This window comes from Sinocyclocheilus rhinocerous, unplaced genomic scaffold (genome assembly GCF_001515625.1).
Source record: "Sinocyclocheilus rhinocerous isolate Xijiao unplaced genomic scaffold, SAMN03320098_v1.1 scaffold509, whole genome shotgun sequence".
NCBI classification, from domain to species: Eukaryota; Metazoa; Chordata; class Actinopteri; order Cypriniformes; family Cyprinidae; genus Sinocyclocheilus; species Sinocyclocheilus rhinocerous.
In genome coordinates this window covers 374,469-393,516 of record NW_015652428.1, presented here as the reverse complement: position 1 = coordinate 393,516, position 19,048 = coordinate 374,469, and the positions used below count along the sequence as shown (strand labels likewise).

At 39.7% G+C, this 19,048-nt stretch overlaps 1 protein-coding gene across 1 annotated transcript in view; it reads right to left on the bottom strand.

Moving 5' to 3' along the window:
• Positions 1-3,018: 3,018 nt before the first annotated feature.
• The window catches only part of LOC107715049 (glypican-5-like), a 23,797-nt gene continuing 7,767 nt past the window's right edge, over positions 3,019-19,048 (bottom strand). The window contains exons 3-8 of the mRNA XM_016521091.1: positions 17,194-17,903; positions 14,594-14,775; positions 14,363-14,422; positions 13,904-14,026; positions 3,292-3,412; positions 3,019-3,036 (exon numbers count right to left, since the gene is read on the bottom strand). Of these exons, the coding sequence (XP_016376577.1) occupies positions 3,019-3,036; positions 3,292-3,412; positions 13,904-14,026; positions 14,363-14,422; positions 14,594-14,775; positions 17,194-17,903 (1,214 nt within the window). The remainder of the gene's footprint in view (positions 3,037-3,291; positions 3,413-13,903; positions 14,027-14,362; positions 14,423-14,593; positions 14,776-17,193; positions 17,904-19,048) is intronic.

Sequence of the window (19,048 nt, the reverse complement as noted above, 5' to 3'; positions counted from 1 at the left end):
GGCCTGTTTCTAATAGATGAGCCTTGAGCATTCCCTGCATTTTTAGTACTCCAGAACTCAGAATTGGGAGATCATTATCATCAGTCCAAAGAGTGCTTGATTTCTGTACTGGTAACTTATCTCTTGATCTGTTTCCACCGCAGTTATACAGGTCATGTGGTGGGGAATGGACTGCAAGCCCAGAGACACAACCCAGAGATAAAAGTCAGAAGTGCACATCCAATCCTGGTCAACGTTAAGGAAAAGCTAGAGCGCTTCAACCAGGTAGGTCCAAAAACACCCATCAGAACATCCATCCTCCCACATTTGACCCAAAACATAGGTTTTAACCCTAACCCTGACCCACTAACCTTAAGCTCAACAAAATCGTTGTAGTACTCAAGCCGGGTGCATTTAGTACAGTTTTCACAATAAGTTTGCTGAGATATTGGGGACAGCTTTGAGGAATTTGTACGAGATTGTTTTGGACATAACCAGCTTTGATCGTGTAGGGCGAACATGCATTGTGCGATTTCTGATAATCAGGACGTCCTGAGACCTTGAACACAAATCAGTTGAATTGACTTGAAAATTTCCTTGATTGTCCAAAATGTTCAGGTAAGGTTAAAGATGGTGGGAGCTCGTAATACACAATGCAAGCGTACAAGCTTTAACAATTTCCACCTGATTTCCTTTGAAGCGGAAAAAAAATCAGTTGGGACAAGTCAATTGAATCAATTTAATTGGGACAAATCGATCGAACTACAAGTTAAAATCATGCATGTACACCTATCTTTAGTGACAAGCTTTACAATGAATCTTAGGTAAGATCTTAAGATCTGACAGGGTATGAAATTTTTGGCCAGAGTTCTGCAGTACAACTTCATACAATGCTCCTACAACGACCGTCTACCGTGGAACCAATGTGTACACAGCAAGCGCTTGTTTGGGTTTTCATGGTAATTTTGCTTGTCAGTGAGGATGTCAAAACACAAATGATAAGTCAATGCTGTCAGTCGTGACTTAAGTTTGCTAAGATGAACTGTATATCCTAAAGTCAAAAACCATTAATACTCTGTTTCATCTTTAACCAAAGTCCATATCGTACAATCTGACAAATAGCAATCAGATAGAAAAAGTACAGCTATGGCTTGCGTGTTTCTTTTTATAAAACTGTCCATTAATGTTTGCTTTGTGAGCCAAAAAGAAGACATTAAGAACCGCCAGAAGCGCTAGTTTCAAGCTTGCCCACCAAACAAAAATAGTCCAACTCAATGCCAGCGCACATGTCAAGAGTGGTGAGACGGTGTCATTAGTCCAGGGTTTTCTCTGTGATCAGACTGCAGCAAGATCAGACCAAGCATCCTCAGCGGGAGTGTTGAAGACCTCCTTGGCATGATGACAAAGTCTGTCGCTACTGCAGCTGCATTTGGGAGGGTACAGAGGGCAGCTCAGTTGGCCCTCTGGAAGCCATTTTGTAATGTCTTTCATTGTTCCATTAAAACCAGACGTTTTGGTTCCACATTATGTCCAAACCCAACCCAGCCCTGTCCTCACAGCAAAGCAATGCGGCCAGGGCTGGGTTGGGTTTGGACATAATGTGGAACCAAAACGTCTGGTTTTAATGGAACAATGAAAGACATTACAAAATGGCTTCCAGAGGGCCAACTGAGCTGCCCTCTGTACCCTCCCAAACACAGATGCAGTAGTGACAGACTTTGTCATCATGCCAAGGAGGTCTTCAACACTCCCCCTGAGGATGCTTGGTCTGATGTTGCTGCAGATTGATCACAGAGCAAACCCTGGACTAATGACACCGTCTCACCACTCTTGACATGTGCGCTGGCGTTGAGTTGGACTATTTTTGTTTGGTGGGCAAGCATGAAACTAGCGCTTCTGGTGGTTCTTAATGTCTTCTTTTTGGTTCACAAAGCAAACATTCAGGGAAAGTTTTATAAAAAGAAACGCACATGCGCTATAGCTGTACTTTTAATTGTTTGTCAGATTGTTCAATATGACACTGGTAAGATCTTGGTTAAAAGATGAAACAGACCATTAATGGTCTTTGACTTCAGGATATAGGGTACACCTTAGTAAACTTAAGTCATAACAGACAGCACTGACTTATCAGTTGTGTTTTGACATCCTCATTGACAAGCAAAATTACAAAATATAACATTAAAAAGTGTATAAGTCACTAATTTCCTAAAGAAACATTGTCCAACAGCGACACCAGCAGGTAAAGTTACAGCAGGAGTCCGCGACTCTCTCGCCTCCCCTGAGTCCATTGAGTTTTAAGAGACCCCCTAAAGCATATGGTGGGTTTCCTGGGGGGTAATTGAGAATGAATGGGGGAAAGTCACGTGAAATTTAAAGTAAATCTCAGTGGCTGTGACAAATATTTACCAAGTTTTGATGACTGATGATCCAAAAAATTCAAAAATAGTTAAAAGTTAAGTATTAAAAAGAATAGCTGAACATAAGTTCACAAGTAAAAATATATTGTTTAAATTGTTGCCAGCTTGAGTTATTATTTTGGAATAAATGTAAAATGCTTAAAACTAAGCTTGATGAGAATCATACTTGGCTTTCATAAATAGAATATTGATTACACGGTTAATGTAAAAATATAAAATAAAAATGTCTTTTTCCTGATAGTGTAAGTAATGTTTATTTAACCAAGAAAATATGACTGGGACATGAATTTACATTTTATTAAAAAACAAACAAACAAACAAAACTTGATCTCCTCATTTCAGAACACCACTGCACACCACTGGCGTACATGCATGATTTTAGCTTGTAGTTTGATTGATTAATCCCAATTAAATTTATTTGATTGACTTGTCCCAACTTTTTTTTTTTTTTTTCGCGTCAAAGGAAATCAGGTGGAAATTGTTAAATCTCATACGGCAGTGGCTTGCATTGTGTATTACAAGCTCCCGATCATTTTTAACCTTAGCTAAACATTTTGGACATTTAAGTCATTTTGGAAATTCAAGGAACTCTTCATGTCAATTCAATTGATTTGTAATGTGTTCAAAGTCTCAGAACCTCCTAATTATCAGAAGTCGCACAATGCATGTTCACCCTACACAATCAAAGTTGATTACATCTCATATGAATTCCTCAAAGCTGCCCCTAATATCTCAACAAAAGTATTGCAAAAACTGCACCAAAATGCACCTGGCTTCAGTACTACAATGATTTTGTTTAGCTTAAGGTTAGAGGGTTAGGGTTAGGGTTAAGAGCCTATGTTTTGGTTCAATGTGGGAGGATGGATGTTCTGACCTCAGGTGTTTTGAGACCTACCTGGTTGAAGTGCTCTAGCTTTTCCTTCGCGTTGACCAGGATTGGATCCGCACTTCTGATCTTTATCTCTGGGTTGTGTTTCTGGGCTTGCAGTCCATTCCCCACCACGTGACCTGTATAACTGCAGCAGAAACAGAGCAAGAGATAAGTTACCAGTACAGAAATCAAGCACTCTTTGGTCTGATGATAATGATCTCCCAATTTTGAGGTCTGGATTCCTAAAAAATGCAGGGAATGCTCAAGGCTTGTCTATTAGAAACAGGCCCAAGGATTGATCGGATGTTCAGACAGCCATTTCACCCACATAAATGATTCATTATGAAGCCTGCGGTGAAGCCTGAAGACACAACTGTGCTGCAAATGTAGGTATTGACCCTGTGCCCTTTTATTAGAGACGTTAACGGAGGCGAATGGAGGGCGTCCTTCAACAAAGGCCAAGTTGGTGCAACACAGGCAAGCAACACAACATGCTGACCTACTAAACAGTATTCGAGAAAGCACAATAAATTCAGACAGGTTGACAATAAAACCATTTTATGGATCCCTGACAATGCTATTCAATGAAGGATGTTGATGAGGAAACAAACTTGAGGAAAAGGTCTCGCTAGGTCTTCACTCTTCGGGGGGACATCTCAACATTGGTTGCAATGGCGACTGTCAGAGTGCCATGTTCAGCAGCCTATAAGATCAATGGGTCAAGCTCAGGCAGGGCAGATAGGTTAAGACTTTGATTAAGCACAAAGTGTGAACTTTAAATACAGATATGATTGGGTGGTAGGGTGGATAGATTACAAACATGCAGAGCTGCAGGGATTTAATCGACTCTAATGAGCAAAAGTAACAGAAGTAAATGGAAAATAACATAATACTGTTGGTTGCCTCTACAAAACTTGCAATGATAGTTTACAGAATGTTATGTGGTTGCTAGGCTGTTGCTAGGTGGTTACTTTCTGGTCCAAGTCAAATAAGCCCAATTTTAAAGCCAACAATTAAAAGCCCAAAGTTTGCATAAACTTAATATGATATGTATCATATCTAGAATGTTGTCATGTGGTTGCTAGGTGCTTACTTTCTGGTCCAAGTCAAATGAGCCCAATTTTAAAGCCAACAATTATAAAGTCTAAAGTTTGCATAGACTTAATATGATATGTATCATATCTAGAATGTTGCCATGTGGTTGCTACGGTGTTACTAGGTGTTTACTTTCTGGTCCAAGTCAAATGAGCTCAATTTTAAAACCAAAACTTAAAAGGTCCAAAGTTTGCGTAAACTTAATATGACATGTATCATATCTAGAATGTTGCTATGTAGTTTCTAGTGTGTTGTTAGGTGGTTAATTTCTGGTCAAAGTAAAAAGAACCCAATTTTAAAGTCCACAATTAAAAGGTCCAAAGTTAACATAAAACGTAATATGATATCATATTTAGAATGTTGGCATGTAGTTAGTTTCTAGGGTGTTGCTAGGTGGTTATTTTTGGGCCAAGTGACAAGAACCCAATTTTAAAGCCCACAATTAAAATGTCCAAAATGCACAATATGACACATGATGATATGACACACACACACACATATATATATATTACACTACTCTTTTTAAAATTAAAATTTAATACCATGAAATTATTCAACATGACATGACAAAATATTGATTGAATATAAAGGAACTTCATCAAGGGCAACACCTTTTTTAACTGTCGCAAATTTCCATATTATGAAGAATAAACGTCACACATCCATCAATTTATGCAAAACCCTTTTTTTTTTTTTTTAGCAATTGCTGGATTATCACACAGAAGCTATTTCCAGCACCAGCGTCCTTGAGACAGACAGGAAGACAGACAGTCAGACAGTCAGACAGACGGATCAAAGGGTTAACAGTGGGGGGCATATAAAGTGCAGCGGGAGGGCAGAATAATGCAGCCGTGTGCTTGCGCATCAATAAATGAATGCTTGTGGGGGAATTGGCCCGCTGTTTTCACCACAGCTAATCTAAGTGAATAAATAATGACCCCAGACACCTCATGCTGCATCCGAACACGGCTCACTTTGCAAGGTGGAAGCACTTTGTCAGGAACCGACGTGAGATAGACTTGTTTGTTGGTTTGTGCTTTTAGCTGTCGTGCGTAAATGCATTTGGACGACAGGTACGATGGAGATGAGATTTGCGAGTATTCACTACATGAGAGGAGCGGATTATGTGGCTTATTTAAAAGAAGAATGAGCTGTCTGTGAATACTATCATTTTTACTGGCTCGTTCTTTCTTTCTTCGCCAAATGTGCTCAATATGCGCATAATTAAAGAAGAAACAATCTGCTCGACGTGTTTCAATAAACATACAGCCTTAAGACTGATCATAACGAACAGACATTTTTATGGAAATTTACTATAGCATGACTGTTGAAATGGCTGCTCATCTTCTTTATTTCTCTGCAGATACTCAAAGGAAGTATGAATATTTCCATGATGCACTTCATTTTGAGCGTATTGCATTTTTGATGAGATAATACAAGTCTATCAGTGGCTTCAGATATCCATTTTGAATAGCTATTAGTTAAATTAAAAGTGGCCCTATTGAACGTCTTAATAAATGTTCCCGGTTTTGGTACAGTCAGTACTGAATGAATTAAATTAACTATATTAATTAGATTTAGTGTTGCTAGCACTATGCTAGGTGGATGCTCAGGTGTTCTGGATGATTGCTAGGACATTTCTATAGTGTACTGGGCCAAGTCAAGTCTAGACTCAAGAAACTCCTTAAAAAAGATGGAACAACAACAACTACATCCCTGTCTTGGTACAGTCAGTACTGATTAAAACTAATTAAATTTAGGGTTGCTAGCATGTTGCTAGTGTTTTAAGAGGTGGGGTTGCTAGATTCTAGACTATCAACGTATGTTTTTTTCAATTTGCCAGGCAAAAATAATAAGTCCAAACTTAAGAAACTCCTAAAAAGGAGATAGAACAACAAACTTTTGGAGACTAAAACTATCAACTAAAATAGACACCTGTAATTGATAAGGAATTGTTTGAGGTTGTTAAAGGGATAGTTCACCCAAAAATTAAAATACTGTCATTATTTGCTCACCCTCATGTCGTTCATCTTCATTCGGAAGACAAATTATGATATTTTCAATGAAATCCGAGAGCTTTCTGTCCCTCCATAGACAGCAATGGGATTACCACGTCTAAGGCCCAGAAAGGTAGTAAGAACATCATTAAAATAGTCCATGTAACATCAGTGGTTCAATTTTATGAAGCTACGAAGAATACTTTTTGTGCACAAAGAAAACAACAACTTTATTCAACAATTTCTTCTCTTCCGTGTCAGTCTTTGACGTGTGTTCACGAGAGTAGCACTGTTGTCACATGGATTATTTTAACATTGTCCTTACTACCTTCTGAGCCTTTAACATTTCAGTTCCCTTGCTGTCTATGGAAGGTCAGAAAGCTCTGTGCTCTTGTGTTCTGAAGATGAACAAAGGTCTTACGGGTTTGGAACAAACAGAGGGCTAGTAATTAATGACAGAATTATCATTTTTTGGGTGAACTGTCCCTTTAAGAAATACACGCATCTTTAGTTTAAACAAGTAGAAATACAGTTTTATCACTAATCATTTCTAGACAAAAATAGTGCAGATACTGGTCAAGATTCAAACTTTCTATAGATACTTCAGTGAGCTTTAGCACAAGTATGAGCAATTGTTCATTCAAATTGCCTCAACAAGCGCCTCTAATATTAGCATAGCCTACCACGTTTCACCCACACACAATCCAATCAAATACCGATATAATCAAGTCCTGTTTTTCCTAAAAAGAGTTCATACACAAAAGAAAGACCACAACAAACAAGTCACCTCATAAAGTACTTTGATTATGGCACAGACAAACTGCTTCAAATAAGCTACAAAGAACATCAGACTCTCCAAACAGATGTGTTAGCGAGAACATGGGTCTTACAGTTTAGAGCGGTGGGCCTGTCACTGCACTCACCCACATTTCTCACAATAATTAGCGGCTAAATGAATCCAAACCAGAAAAAAGTCAGAGAAAAATATTTACCCAGCTCAAGACCAAAGAGTTTGGAGTTCCCCTTCGACTAAACGCTGCTTATTTTCCCATAGAAACCACACACATATCCCCCTGTGAGGAGCAAAGCTCCAATTAAATTCATCTGCTATATTGGATTAGCTCATTTGTTTGCTCAGAAGGTTATGAAACTCAGCACCTAATGAGCTAGCAATATCCGTTCTTCATGAGCTGTGCATTAGAGGTTTCTTCATTCTTTAGAACAGCTTTTCCACAAGTTATTGCCTTTGGCAATGACACACAGCCCAAACGGATGCCATACGCTAATATTTCAACAAGTCCTTTTCTATAGAATACACAACTTTGGTGTATAGCATCTGAGTAAGCTATGCTATCCTGTCTTACGTCAGCATGAATTCAGCTGTGTGCCTTCTCATGTGTGTAATAACCGGGTGTAAGATCTTCTGGTTGCTAGTTTTCCATCCTATTTATTGTCTGTGGTCTATGAAGTTGGGAAGGGCCCATGCTAATGTAGGACAGCTGTAATATATCTAGTCAGCTTTGAACTGCACAGAGCTAACAGCGCTGTTCTGTATTAAAGCAGCTGTTTGGAATTGAGTAGTTCAATAATAAGTTGTAATACAAGCACTGGATATCCTATATGCAGTTACAGTATCCGTTACAGGTTTTCAGGTCAATCAGCCACTATAAATACTGCAAATATTAGTGTAGGCTATCATGTAGTATTTGTATGCTATATATCGAAACCTATTTAGACAGCACTAAGGCCCATCTATGAAATACTAGATAGAAGTTACGCCTTCTTTTTTTGCGTGAACATTTGGGCGGCGTTATGTAAATCTTCCCACATAGTGAGGTAGAAATGTGTGGGCGTGTTAGAACGAGCCGTTTTAGGAGGGTGTGGTTAACTCTTAACTTTTATAAAGAATATCTCTTTGGTTTTGAGACTTTAGTGTTTGCAACTTTACAGATCTTCTTTATGCACCAAGAGCTTGTAACACTCCAAAGAGAAAGGAAAAATTGAAATCGCATCATATGACCCCTTTAATACTGCAAATATTAGCATATCATGTGGCATTTGTATGCTATATATCGAAACCTATTTAGACAGCACTAAGGCCCATCTATGAAATACTGTCTAGGTAGATAGTTCACTAAGTTTACATATGGCCTCAGTGGAGAATTTACTGAATAGTTGAGCAATAGTATCTCAGTGCAAAAAAAAGAAAAAAGAAAAAAATTCCGCCAACCAACCGCAGTCCTGTTTAAGCAGGTGCTAAATATGCTAAAACTGCACTGTGGTGTTTTGAAGTCATTATCATTATGATACCAAAACACTTACTTTAGGCTTATTATACCAAACACTGTGTGTATTAGCATTTGCATTACTATTAAGCAGAGGTGTAAGTAGACCTACAGTGAAGCTAAACTTAACATGCTACACGGATTGGTCATTTTATATGGAAAAGTACAAAAGTGAGTGAAAATTAGACAAAGTACTATGAAATTCAATTCTTAATTTGTCAAATGTAGCCTTTAGCTAAGTTTTGTGACTCAAACCAATGTTTTGAAACAAATCCTTTTGGAAAAGCAGCAATAGCCAGAATTACCTGGTTTTTAATGATCTAGTTTAATGTTTTTCGACTATTTTCAGTCACTTCTCTGCTGGAAAACCCATTTTATGATAGTAGCTGTGTTTTGAACATGGTAAACTATCTTAAGCCCCGTTCACACCAAGAACGATAACTATAAAGATAACTATAAAGATAACGATATAAGCGTCCACACCAGCGAACGATATCGTCTGTTTATTCTAAGCGCACGCTCGTCTGCCGCTTTAAATTCTCGAGCTCGTTACAGCAGGATGGATTCTGATTGGCTGTCAATTTTTTATCGTTCATCAGCTGGAAAAAAATAGTTTTGAAAGGGATTCCAACGATATCGTTTCTCTTTGTCTTTATTGTTATTAGTTGTGGTGTGGACTCTGCTATTCTTTAATATTGAGAATGATTTTTAGATCTATATCTTTATCGTTATCTTTATAGTTATCGTCCTTGTTGTGAACGGGCCTTTAGATTAGCAAGAAACCAGCTAACAGCTGTTCATACCAGCTTATGGTGGTCAGGGTAGTTTTTGAAACATTGGTTTGTTGACTATCTTGAATTAGCTAATGAGAATCTTGAACCAGTTAATGACATACTTGGACTAACTAATAACCTGCTTAGACTGGATATAAGCAAGTTATCATGTTACAAAACACAACTACAAGCTTAAGGCCAATCGTACAGCTAAACACTAGCTTAACCAGGCTAAACCACCTAAAACCACGATTGGTTGTACCATATTCAGTCGTAAGCTCTTAAAAACCAAAATAAGTGTTATGGTGAGCATAAGGGTGAGTCCTCAATGAAAACACATAATCTAATAGAGCTGAAATTGAAGACACGGCCAGTCTAAGACCACAGAGGAAAGGAAAACTAAGCAGGTCACAACATTGAGATCGAGGCTGGAGCATTTCATGACGATTGAGTGAGTGAGTGAGTGAGTGAGTCAGCAGTGGCCTCACTTTTCCAATCTGTTAACCATTTTATGTGAGTTAAAGTTCAACAGTGGCGTCAGTAATGGATAAAATGTGAGAGAGAAAAAGAGAGAAACTAAGAACAACCCAAAATACCAAAGGACTTTGACCACGGACGGCAGTCGCCTAAAATGAAAACAAAAACAAACTGTTTCCACAGTAACCTCACACATCCATTCGCTTGGAGTCTGGCTGGCACCAAGTTATAAGTCATGCTAACATTTCCTTGGTTAACTCCACCATCCTACGAAACATTCATCCATTCATACACTGCACTGTGCAGTGGGAGGTGAACCACAACTCCAGCTAAGCATTTTTTAAAGCCATCTTGTTCGCTCAATTTGAAATGTTATATAGCCGTCCAAATGGACCTGAAAATTCCAAGCCAAAAATGCATGTTTTGGACTGAACTCAGTGTGAAAGCTCAGCCATCTTGTGAACACGTTTTCCTCAATGTATTTCTTTGACCCCACTGTTTATTATGGCCAAGTGGCAGAATATTTTTAGACGGCTAATATATTAGTTTCATGCAATCATTTGTGGGGATTTTTGCCTCATGGTTGAAACATGGTTGAATGTAATGTTCAAACAATTAACTAAGAATTATTTTGTCCAAAAGGGGGCAGTGTTGACTTATTTGAAGAGGTTGTGCTCACAGGAAAATATGCTATGCCCAGAATAGCATGCTAATATGCTAATTTCACTATTTCTGCAGTGTATAGCATATATACTGTGCACAGAATGCAAATGATCTGTATACTACATCAAAACTTGCAGTATACAACAGAGAACACAGCAAGGAATCCCATAATGCACTGCACTTAACTTGACTTTCCATTTCCTGTGTGACAAATGAACTGTATTATCAGCTGTGATGTCTTGCTTGCTTCACTCATGATTTTATCAGACTGTTAAATGTTAAGACATTTTATACAAAACGGATTAAAAAAAAACTAAACAACTCGTTTATTTCCAAGAGAAGTGTTTGCAACTCACTACAAGTAATATAGTGTACTACTGTTTGAAACATTTATTGTTGATTAATGTGTTCAGCATGTGCTAGTATTATTTAGTACATAGAAAGCTAATACTACTACATGTTTTGAATGTTAGCACTGTCATGCTGTTTGCATGTTCTGTCTCATATTTGTAAAACAGAAGGCAGTATTTAGTGTATACTGAGCAGTATGCTAGTATTTTGTTTCAATAGTCTTTGTACCAACAAAAGGAGAGTGTTACCATTAGCATAGAGAAAATGGACTAATCTGCTTGCTAATCTCCCTGTTGAAAAAACCAGCATATGCTGGTTAGGTATGCTTTGACGCTGGGATGCTGGTGTAAGCTGGTCCTTTGCTGGTTTGTGCTGGTCCTTTGCTGGTTTATGCTGGTCATGTGCTGGCAAAGGACCAGCATAAACTAGCAAAGGACCAGCTTAAACCAGCATCCCAGCGTCAAAACATGCCTAACCAGCATATGCTGGTTTTTTCAACAGGGCTGTTTTTGTAGTTTGTGGAATTTCTGTATTAGAAAATACATAGCAAGTTTTTATAATGTCGAACTGAGTTACTTTGTCTGAAAGATAAAGATTAGTGGTCACCTAAATGCCATGTGGCAAAAACGTAGCATTATCTAAATTTAACCAATCGATGACATTTAGGTAACTACTAAATCTTTATCTTTCAGACAAATCAATTCAGTTTGACACAATAAAAACTTGTCTCATAACAGAGATTTTACAAACCAAAAAAAATAATAAAAATTAGCAAGCTAGTCGGTTTGCTCCATGGTGACAGTGGCCTGTCTCCAGGACTACCCAGTGTTTGGGCCTCCAGTATGGACGGTGCCAGCATTGCGTTGTTGCCGTAGCGTGGACGGCGATGGAGCAATTTGTCCAGGGGGTGAATGGGGAGTGGGATCTCTAACCTCTGAGCCAAAGCTGAGGAGCAAATGAGGCCAGAAGAGGGATATATCTGGAATCACAAAACTTTGTTCATTCAAGCAAAGCGATTGTGGTTATTTTGTGTTGCAGAAGTCAAAAGAGAATAAGCCTAAATGAACATATGCTGATAGCAAAACTGCCTATAAGCAAATGTTTATTTTGAGTGTGTGTTTTTCAGGGAATCTCATTTGTGTCACAATAGCACTCCAGAACTTTCTGAATGAAGCTTCCGTCCGGATGAGTACTGGAAAAAAGCCACGATAATCCATGGCAACCAACACTCCTCTTGGCCATCTTATGAACTTCATGACCTCACAGAGTAAATAGAGACCTTTCTGGAGCGATATCTGATTTGACTGCCTTCAATTACAATCATTTTGGGTGGGAAAACAGAAACATTCTCATGTTTGTGAAGAATAAGTCTTCAGCCAGCCTGAAAATCTTGTTCAATATGCTCCATTTTCTGTCAGTATAGAGTCACTCAAAGCAACTGATATCATGATGTTGATGTTATATCAACTAAATGTACAAAACTTGCCAATACCATGACCCAAATATCTTTAATATTCTGGTCAGCATAACAGTAATATGGATCATTGACAAACCAGAGTGTCCAAATTAAAGAAATTGAGAAATCTTGTATCCAGTTTAAAATGAATGTGCCAAGCACTATTTTCAACCATTTGTTTTAAATAACTTAAACTTAACTTAAATGTATTAACTGTAATATTTTCATGTACTGTAACCAAATATCTAATAAATACCAATGAAATAATAAATTATATTTGATCAATTTAATGGTTTAGGCATATACACATAAATTCATTTTGGATATGTAAGTGTGGTGTGCACAAATATATATATATATATATATATTAGGGCTGGACAAGTTAACGTGTTTTTATCGCGCTAATGCATTAATTAGGCTAATTAATGCCGACAATTATATTATCGCGCATCAACGCTATTTTTTGAAAGTCTCACTGACTCTGAATACACATACAGGCAAACCATGGGTCACAGGAGGGGTGGGATGTTGATCAGTACTGGCTTGGGATGGGTGTCATCGTGTGTCTAAACCAATGAGAGCATTTGGAGTGGGCCTAAGACTGCAGCAGCACTCACATGAACGGCGCTCCCGATAAAATTATTTAGGCTAAGCATCAACAGTCACAAACCAACCACTGTTCACTGTTATTTTTAACAGAAAAGAATGCAACGTGCTCGTAATCATGACTTCATAAGTGGGAAATAAGAAGTTTCCGATAGCACGTGAAGGCAGCAGAGAAGCGCTCTCACTCAGCACAGTGGAGTGCATCGTTTTGTGGTTTATTATTTTGAGTCGTTTGGGACGCGGTAACACACGGCCCTCTCACAATATATTGCTTTACAGGTCTATCACTTTTGCCACTCAGAATTGTTCACGGAATCATGCTGCACGTATCAGAAGTTCCACGCTCCGGCGCGGTTAGCGCTCACACTACATGCATACCGCACCCGAGCCCAACTGAACCGCGTCCTGGCCCACCTCCTCCAACCGAGCCAGAGACGGCTAAACGAACCGCGCCCGAGTGCGGCACGGAGTGATTACACTTGTCAAACGAACCGGGCTTTGGAGGTCAAACACGCTCGGGCACGGTTAAGATTACCTAGTGTGAGTACACCCTTATTCTTCCGCATCCCACCCGCACTCGCCCATCAAGTGTTGTCCCGTGCCGCACTCTGTTGTGTTGGGACCCGCGATAGTGCTGGTCGGAAGGTGCCTGTTATAATGTTATGATCGAGGCTCTGGACTCTGACTCTTGTTATTTTTCTATAACAAACTATAAAATATTTTCTATAAAAACGTTTATATATATATATACACACACACACACATATAATGAATTGCTGATTTACAACCTGAAACTGCTTTGTCAAATAATTTAATATTATGTGCATTTTTAATGTATTAAAATAAAATGAGTGCCATGTCATTGACCCATATTAATCCTTGCATTAACATGCAAATTTGAGTTCATGCCTTCTTCTGACAAGCCAAGCTTACCTCTCTACCACATCTTCTCCACTCCAGCAGGTGTTTTCATCCATCATCACCTCCCCCTCGCACAGCATCTCCGGCAGGGTGGAGAAGAATGATTTGTACCGCTGGATGTAGCCCATAAACTCCCTGCAGGAAGTTCAGGCTTTCAGGAAGTTATCAAAAACCATCAAATCAGGCATAATTATACAGTAGCCTACAACCAGTTTTGCCCCATTCATCACGCTAATCAAACATGCCCAAACACTGATAGACACAAGCGGCAGATTGGCCTCCCGTACTTGTTTGTGACTGTTATTAATGCTGACAGTGTTCTTCCTTGCTCGCACACGTTTATTTGATGTGGGATTAAATCATTAGAACATTCTTAGGCTGACAGCCAAAATCATTTTATGGCAAAATAATTAGAGATAATTTTTCTTTGAAAAAACTTGGAAACCTGGAAGCTGAATTGCTACTGCTTACTTTGAAATCTTTTTCAGGCTTCTGGGTTTGTCGTTTTTGGACGGTTTCAGAGGCAGAGACCTGGGGTCATCGACAAGTGCAGATTTGAGAGAAAAGAAAACGGAAGAAAGAAAGACAAACAGCAGGGAAGTTACTATTTACAATCTGAAACATCTGATTGGTAAGGATTTTAATTTCTTAAAGGGTCAATATATGTTCAACAATTATATGCAGTGGATGTCATTTTCTCACCTTCTTTTTAGTGTTATGTGCTCATGTTGGTTGCCTGTATTAGGTAGTGTTGTAGGACTGGAGGATGTGACTGAGGTTTGGAGTTCAATGGTTGGGTTTACTGAAGGAGTCAAACTTCTTGAGGTGGGACTGACTGGAGTGGAGGAAACCGGTTCGGTCAAGGAACCACAAACTTTACCCACCTGAAAGAGATATGAAGAATTATTATGTGTTTGAAAAAAACCGGCGAATGGCACAATTTAGGCCTCTGTGAACTGACTCACACCAATTCGAAGAGATTACTCCATCTAGTGGCCACTAATAAATGGCACAATATCACCCGATTAATATTTACAATATTACTGATTTCTAATTGGAACAAACTTGCACAATAACTTCAAACTTTCACTGTATTGGATACTGAATTATTATACGTGAACATTTTTGTATACATAAAATGTGTATTTCTTTTTATTCAGCCTCTCATCATCGCTAAATAAAAAAAAAAAAGTCAAAATAAGCTGGACAATCAATAGCCCGTTTTGCCATAGTTGACATATATTAGCTATATCCTAGAAATTAGAAAACGGAATGAGGACTTAAAAAGTTATAAATGTGAGCACCTGTAAACTTGTTTGTATTTGTATATCGTCTACAAAGCTTTATTTATCTAAAGATTAGCCGAGCTCTCTTATTCCCCTGCTCTGGCCCCTCGCTAGCTGCATTGCATTTTGGGAAGGGGCCGGCCGGTTCACGGGAGCCGTCTTTGTCCAGAGGTGAATTTGCATGCAGGACATCAGGCTGATTGTGACCAGACAACACCCAAACAACTCAAGCAGCACCAAGATAGCGCCAGACCACATGCAGCGTGACGGACTGGAGAGGCCACATAGTCCTCCATGTCAATGCCAGTGCTGGGCGGCACATATAGACATCTTATAAACAATGAAGATAACACAAGTTATTCTTCAGAATCTCATTGTTTTTACAATTAGCAACAGCATTATAACGAACCTGATTTCATTTGTAGTGTACATCTAAGTCCCCAAATGCTAATATGTTAGCGCAAATGCTTCTCGCTATGCAAGCTTGTGTTCTGAAATGTGACTGAATGCGATTTGTAACACAACACAGGTATGAATTATATCCTGACCACTGCATAAGTTAGCGCAAATGCTTCTCGCTATGCAAGCTTGTGTTCTGAAATGTGACTGAATGCAATTTGTAACACAACACAGGTATGAATTATATCCTGACCACTGCATAAGGAGCCTTATTGTGACATTAGCATAAACAATCATTTCTGTGGTTACAGTAAATAAAGCAATATGCAAAATAAAAAAAAATTAAAAAATTAAAAAGCAGTATTTTTGGTAATTCATCCATAACTTGGCAGAAGCTAACCAAATGAGCTAAATGCCAACATGGACAAGTATCATGACTTATTTTGGGCTCTTATCCTCAAAAACCACGAACAGATCTATGAAAGGCAGGTAAATAAAAACCACATCAAATAGGTGATGATACACATGGGTTGTGCAGCTTCTAACAGCATAAAACAAATCAAAATTAAATTTTTTGTAACTTTGCTTCTATGTTGGCCTGCCACTTGATGTCCAATGTAAGTACTGTGTCCCAAAGCGGAACCACTGGTGTAGTTTTTGTTTGGCCAAATCATAACTTCATTGATCAGTCTACAGGTCAATTCCATTAGGGTTGTAACAACTTTGTTAGCGCTCTGTCTCTTAAGCCTGGGCCCAGACCAGGTAACGCGAGCCCGAAGTCATTCCAGCCTGGCATCAGTGAGTGAGCAACATTTGATCCAGTGATGGAGTGTTTAAGGGGGGTCAAACTCCCACAAGCAGCCTCCATTGTAGAGCAGTAAGTTTGGGGTTGGAGTTTATGGGGGCTGCGGTTGGGGGCTTAAGTAATAATATCTCCCATTCTGACTGGCAAGTCTATGCTCTTTGAGAGAGATTTGTGGGAATGCGGTCTCAAACTTGACCTAGCCATATACAGCTGTCATCACCAGGACATGATGGGTGCAAAGCTGAGCTGTCACAAAACCCTTAACTCCTGTGGCCCCTTTAGCCATGATTCCAGTGAAAGAATCGAGTGAGAGAGACCGACAGACGGTCGTCCTATGTCGTGCACACAGACTCTGGCGTTGATGGTATGAATAGCCTCAGGGTGGGCGGCTGGGTATTCACTTACAGACAGCCATAGTCACACTGTCATGACCAACACATTTTTTTTACAGTACGTTTCATATTACCACATAATCACGCTCCTAATCATTGAGCTAATAATAAACCCCTTGCAGATATAATAATTGCAAGACTTCATAACACCATTGAGAATAAGACCAAGTATTTTTATGCTAAAAGCTAATTTATAAGAATTATCAATTTAAGATTTAAGTACATGCAAGAATAGCAGTTGAGTAAAACTGCAGCCTTGCAACTGCATAGCCTGATTGGGTGAGACATTTGATATGCACCAATCACTGAACATGCTGCTGCAAGTGCATGCATGCTAGACCTGATTAGTCCAGCATATGGTGCAGCTCATTTGTGGAATAAAAATAAACGTGTTCTATGAATCAGAGAAGCATGACTCACCATGGCGCTGAGATGTGGTCCATGGAGTTGCGCAGTAAGGATGGCATCATTAATTCTTTCCCGGATGCGTAGAAGTGCCAGTTCCACTTCGTATCCCCCTGACAGTGCCCCGCTCAGCCCCTCCAGCAATGCTACATAGCGTCTCCAGGGCCCATCCAGCTCAGCTAGACCTGCCAGGCAACCCCGCATCACATTGAGACACAGGCCTCCGCAAGGTCGGATCAGGGTCAATCCACGGCAGTGCGGACAGAACAGCATCCGCACCAGTGCACGTCCACATTGGCGCGCCATTCCCACCGATTCGGGGGCATTCAGAACCTCGGAACCCACCGCCAGTGCCCGACTGAGGGCACGACCGGCCACTAGTGCCCTAGACAGTCCCTGAGCAAGTTCTTGCGGGTGAGGGCCAAAGGGGTTGATGTCATGCCGAGTGGCACGTAGGCATTCGCTTCCTTCGGAGGACCAGGTAGAAACATTTGAACCCAAGCCCGGATTGACCAAGTGTTGGTATACCAATGGGAAAAGTTTGTCGTAGAAACTGTGGACTGAGTGTTCTACAGAGGTGTTGGCATCACCACGGAGGTAGAGGTCAAGGTCAGAGAAGAGGGTAGACACCAAGGGTTTAGCGTCTTGAGAGATCGCCCCGTAGGTGCTTTCGAAGAGCGAGTAGGTATGATTTAGAGTGAAGGAGAGCAGGGAATGGAAGGTATCTGCAGGAAGAGGAAGTAAAAGAGAAATTCTGGACTGAACAAGCACTTAAATTGACGTCCCTAAACAGCATAGCCAACCTTCATGCATAAACATTCATAACATGAGAGGACTCATTTTGTTTGACATTTATGAGAGGGTCAAACACACTAGTCCGTCACGGTACACCGCTGCCTTGTCTAGCATTGCTTACAACTCTTTCTTATGCATCTAATCTCTCTTTCCATTGGACTAATGGGAGCTGACAACACTTAATCCATGGATCTTTTGGGCTGGCGCTATTGGGCTGAAGGTTAGTTTGGAGATATGTGACACATGTGACTAGCTTATTACCAATTTTAGCAGTCAGGGTGACATCTTATACTTCACTATGCCTCCGGGTTGCAAATGGAAGTTGAGGAATCATAGTCAATTGTAACATATGCATTATTTACAATGGCATATTAACTTTTGTGTGACATGTGACAGACGGGTACTTAAGTCGACAGCTGGTAGAACCCTTCAAAGTGTAGTTTGCTTTAATGTCATCTCATTCATAACGACCAAAGCATTCCAGCTCCGTCTTGTTTCTCTGTGAATGACTAGCATGCAAAGAGCAAGCCGAAAGTTATGATTGCTCTTTATTGATGGAGGAACAAAAGAACACCTGTTTGGCTCACAGTACTAAAAGACACCCATAAGAATCTTTCTATAACAAGCCTTTGAGGTTTTGCAAGAAAACTGGCAGAGATTCTGAAATGTTGCGTCAGTGTTCTTGCTACTGGCATTCACATCTCTCGGTGGCTCTCCGGGCATCCTGTAATTCCAACAATACGTGAGTAACCTTTTCAGGTCAGGAACTATATCTTGATCCCTTTACTCATGCCCCATACATCAGAGTCGGGATGGGTGGTTTGTATGAATGATTAGGAAGAGTTTCAGGTGGCTGGTACTGGAAACATGTTTAAGCACTTAGCAGTAAATCTATATTTATAAAATGGTTCAAATCAAACACTTGTAGCACTAGATGCCTAAAAATTCAGACTAGGGAGTATCTTGGCAACTACATCCAAACACTTCAGTATCAGGTGACATGGCAGGGGATTATGCCCAGATAATGTAATTGGGTTCTTCTCATATGGTTCTGGGCCATGAAGGCATGTGGGGG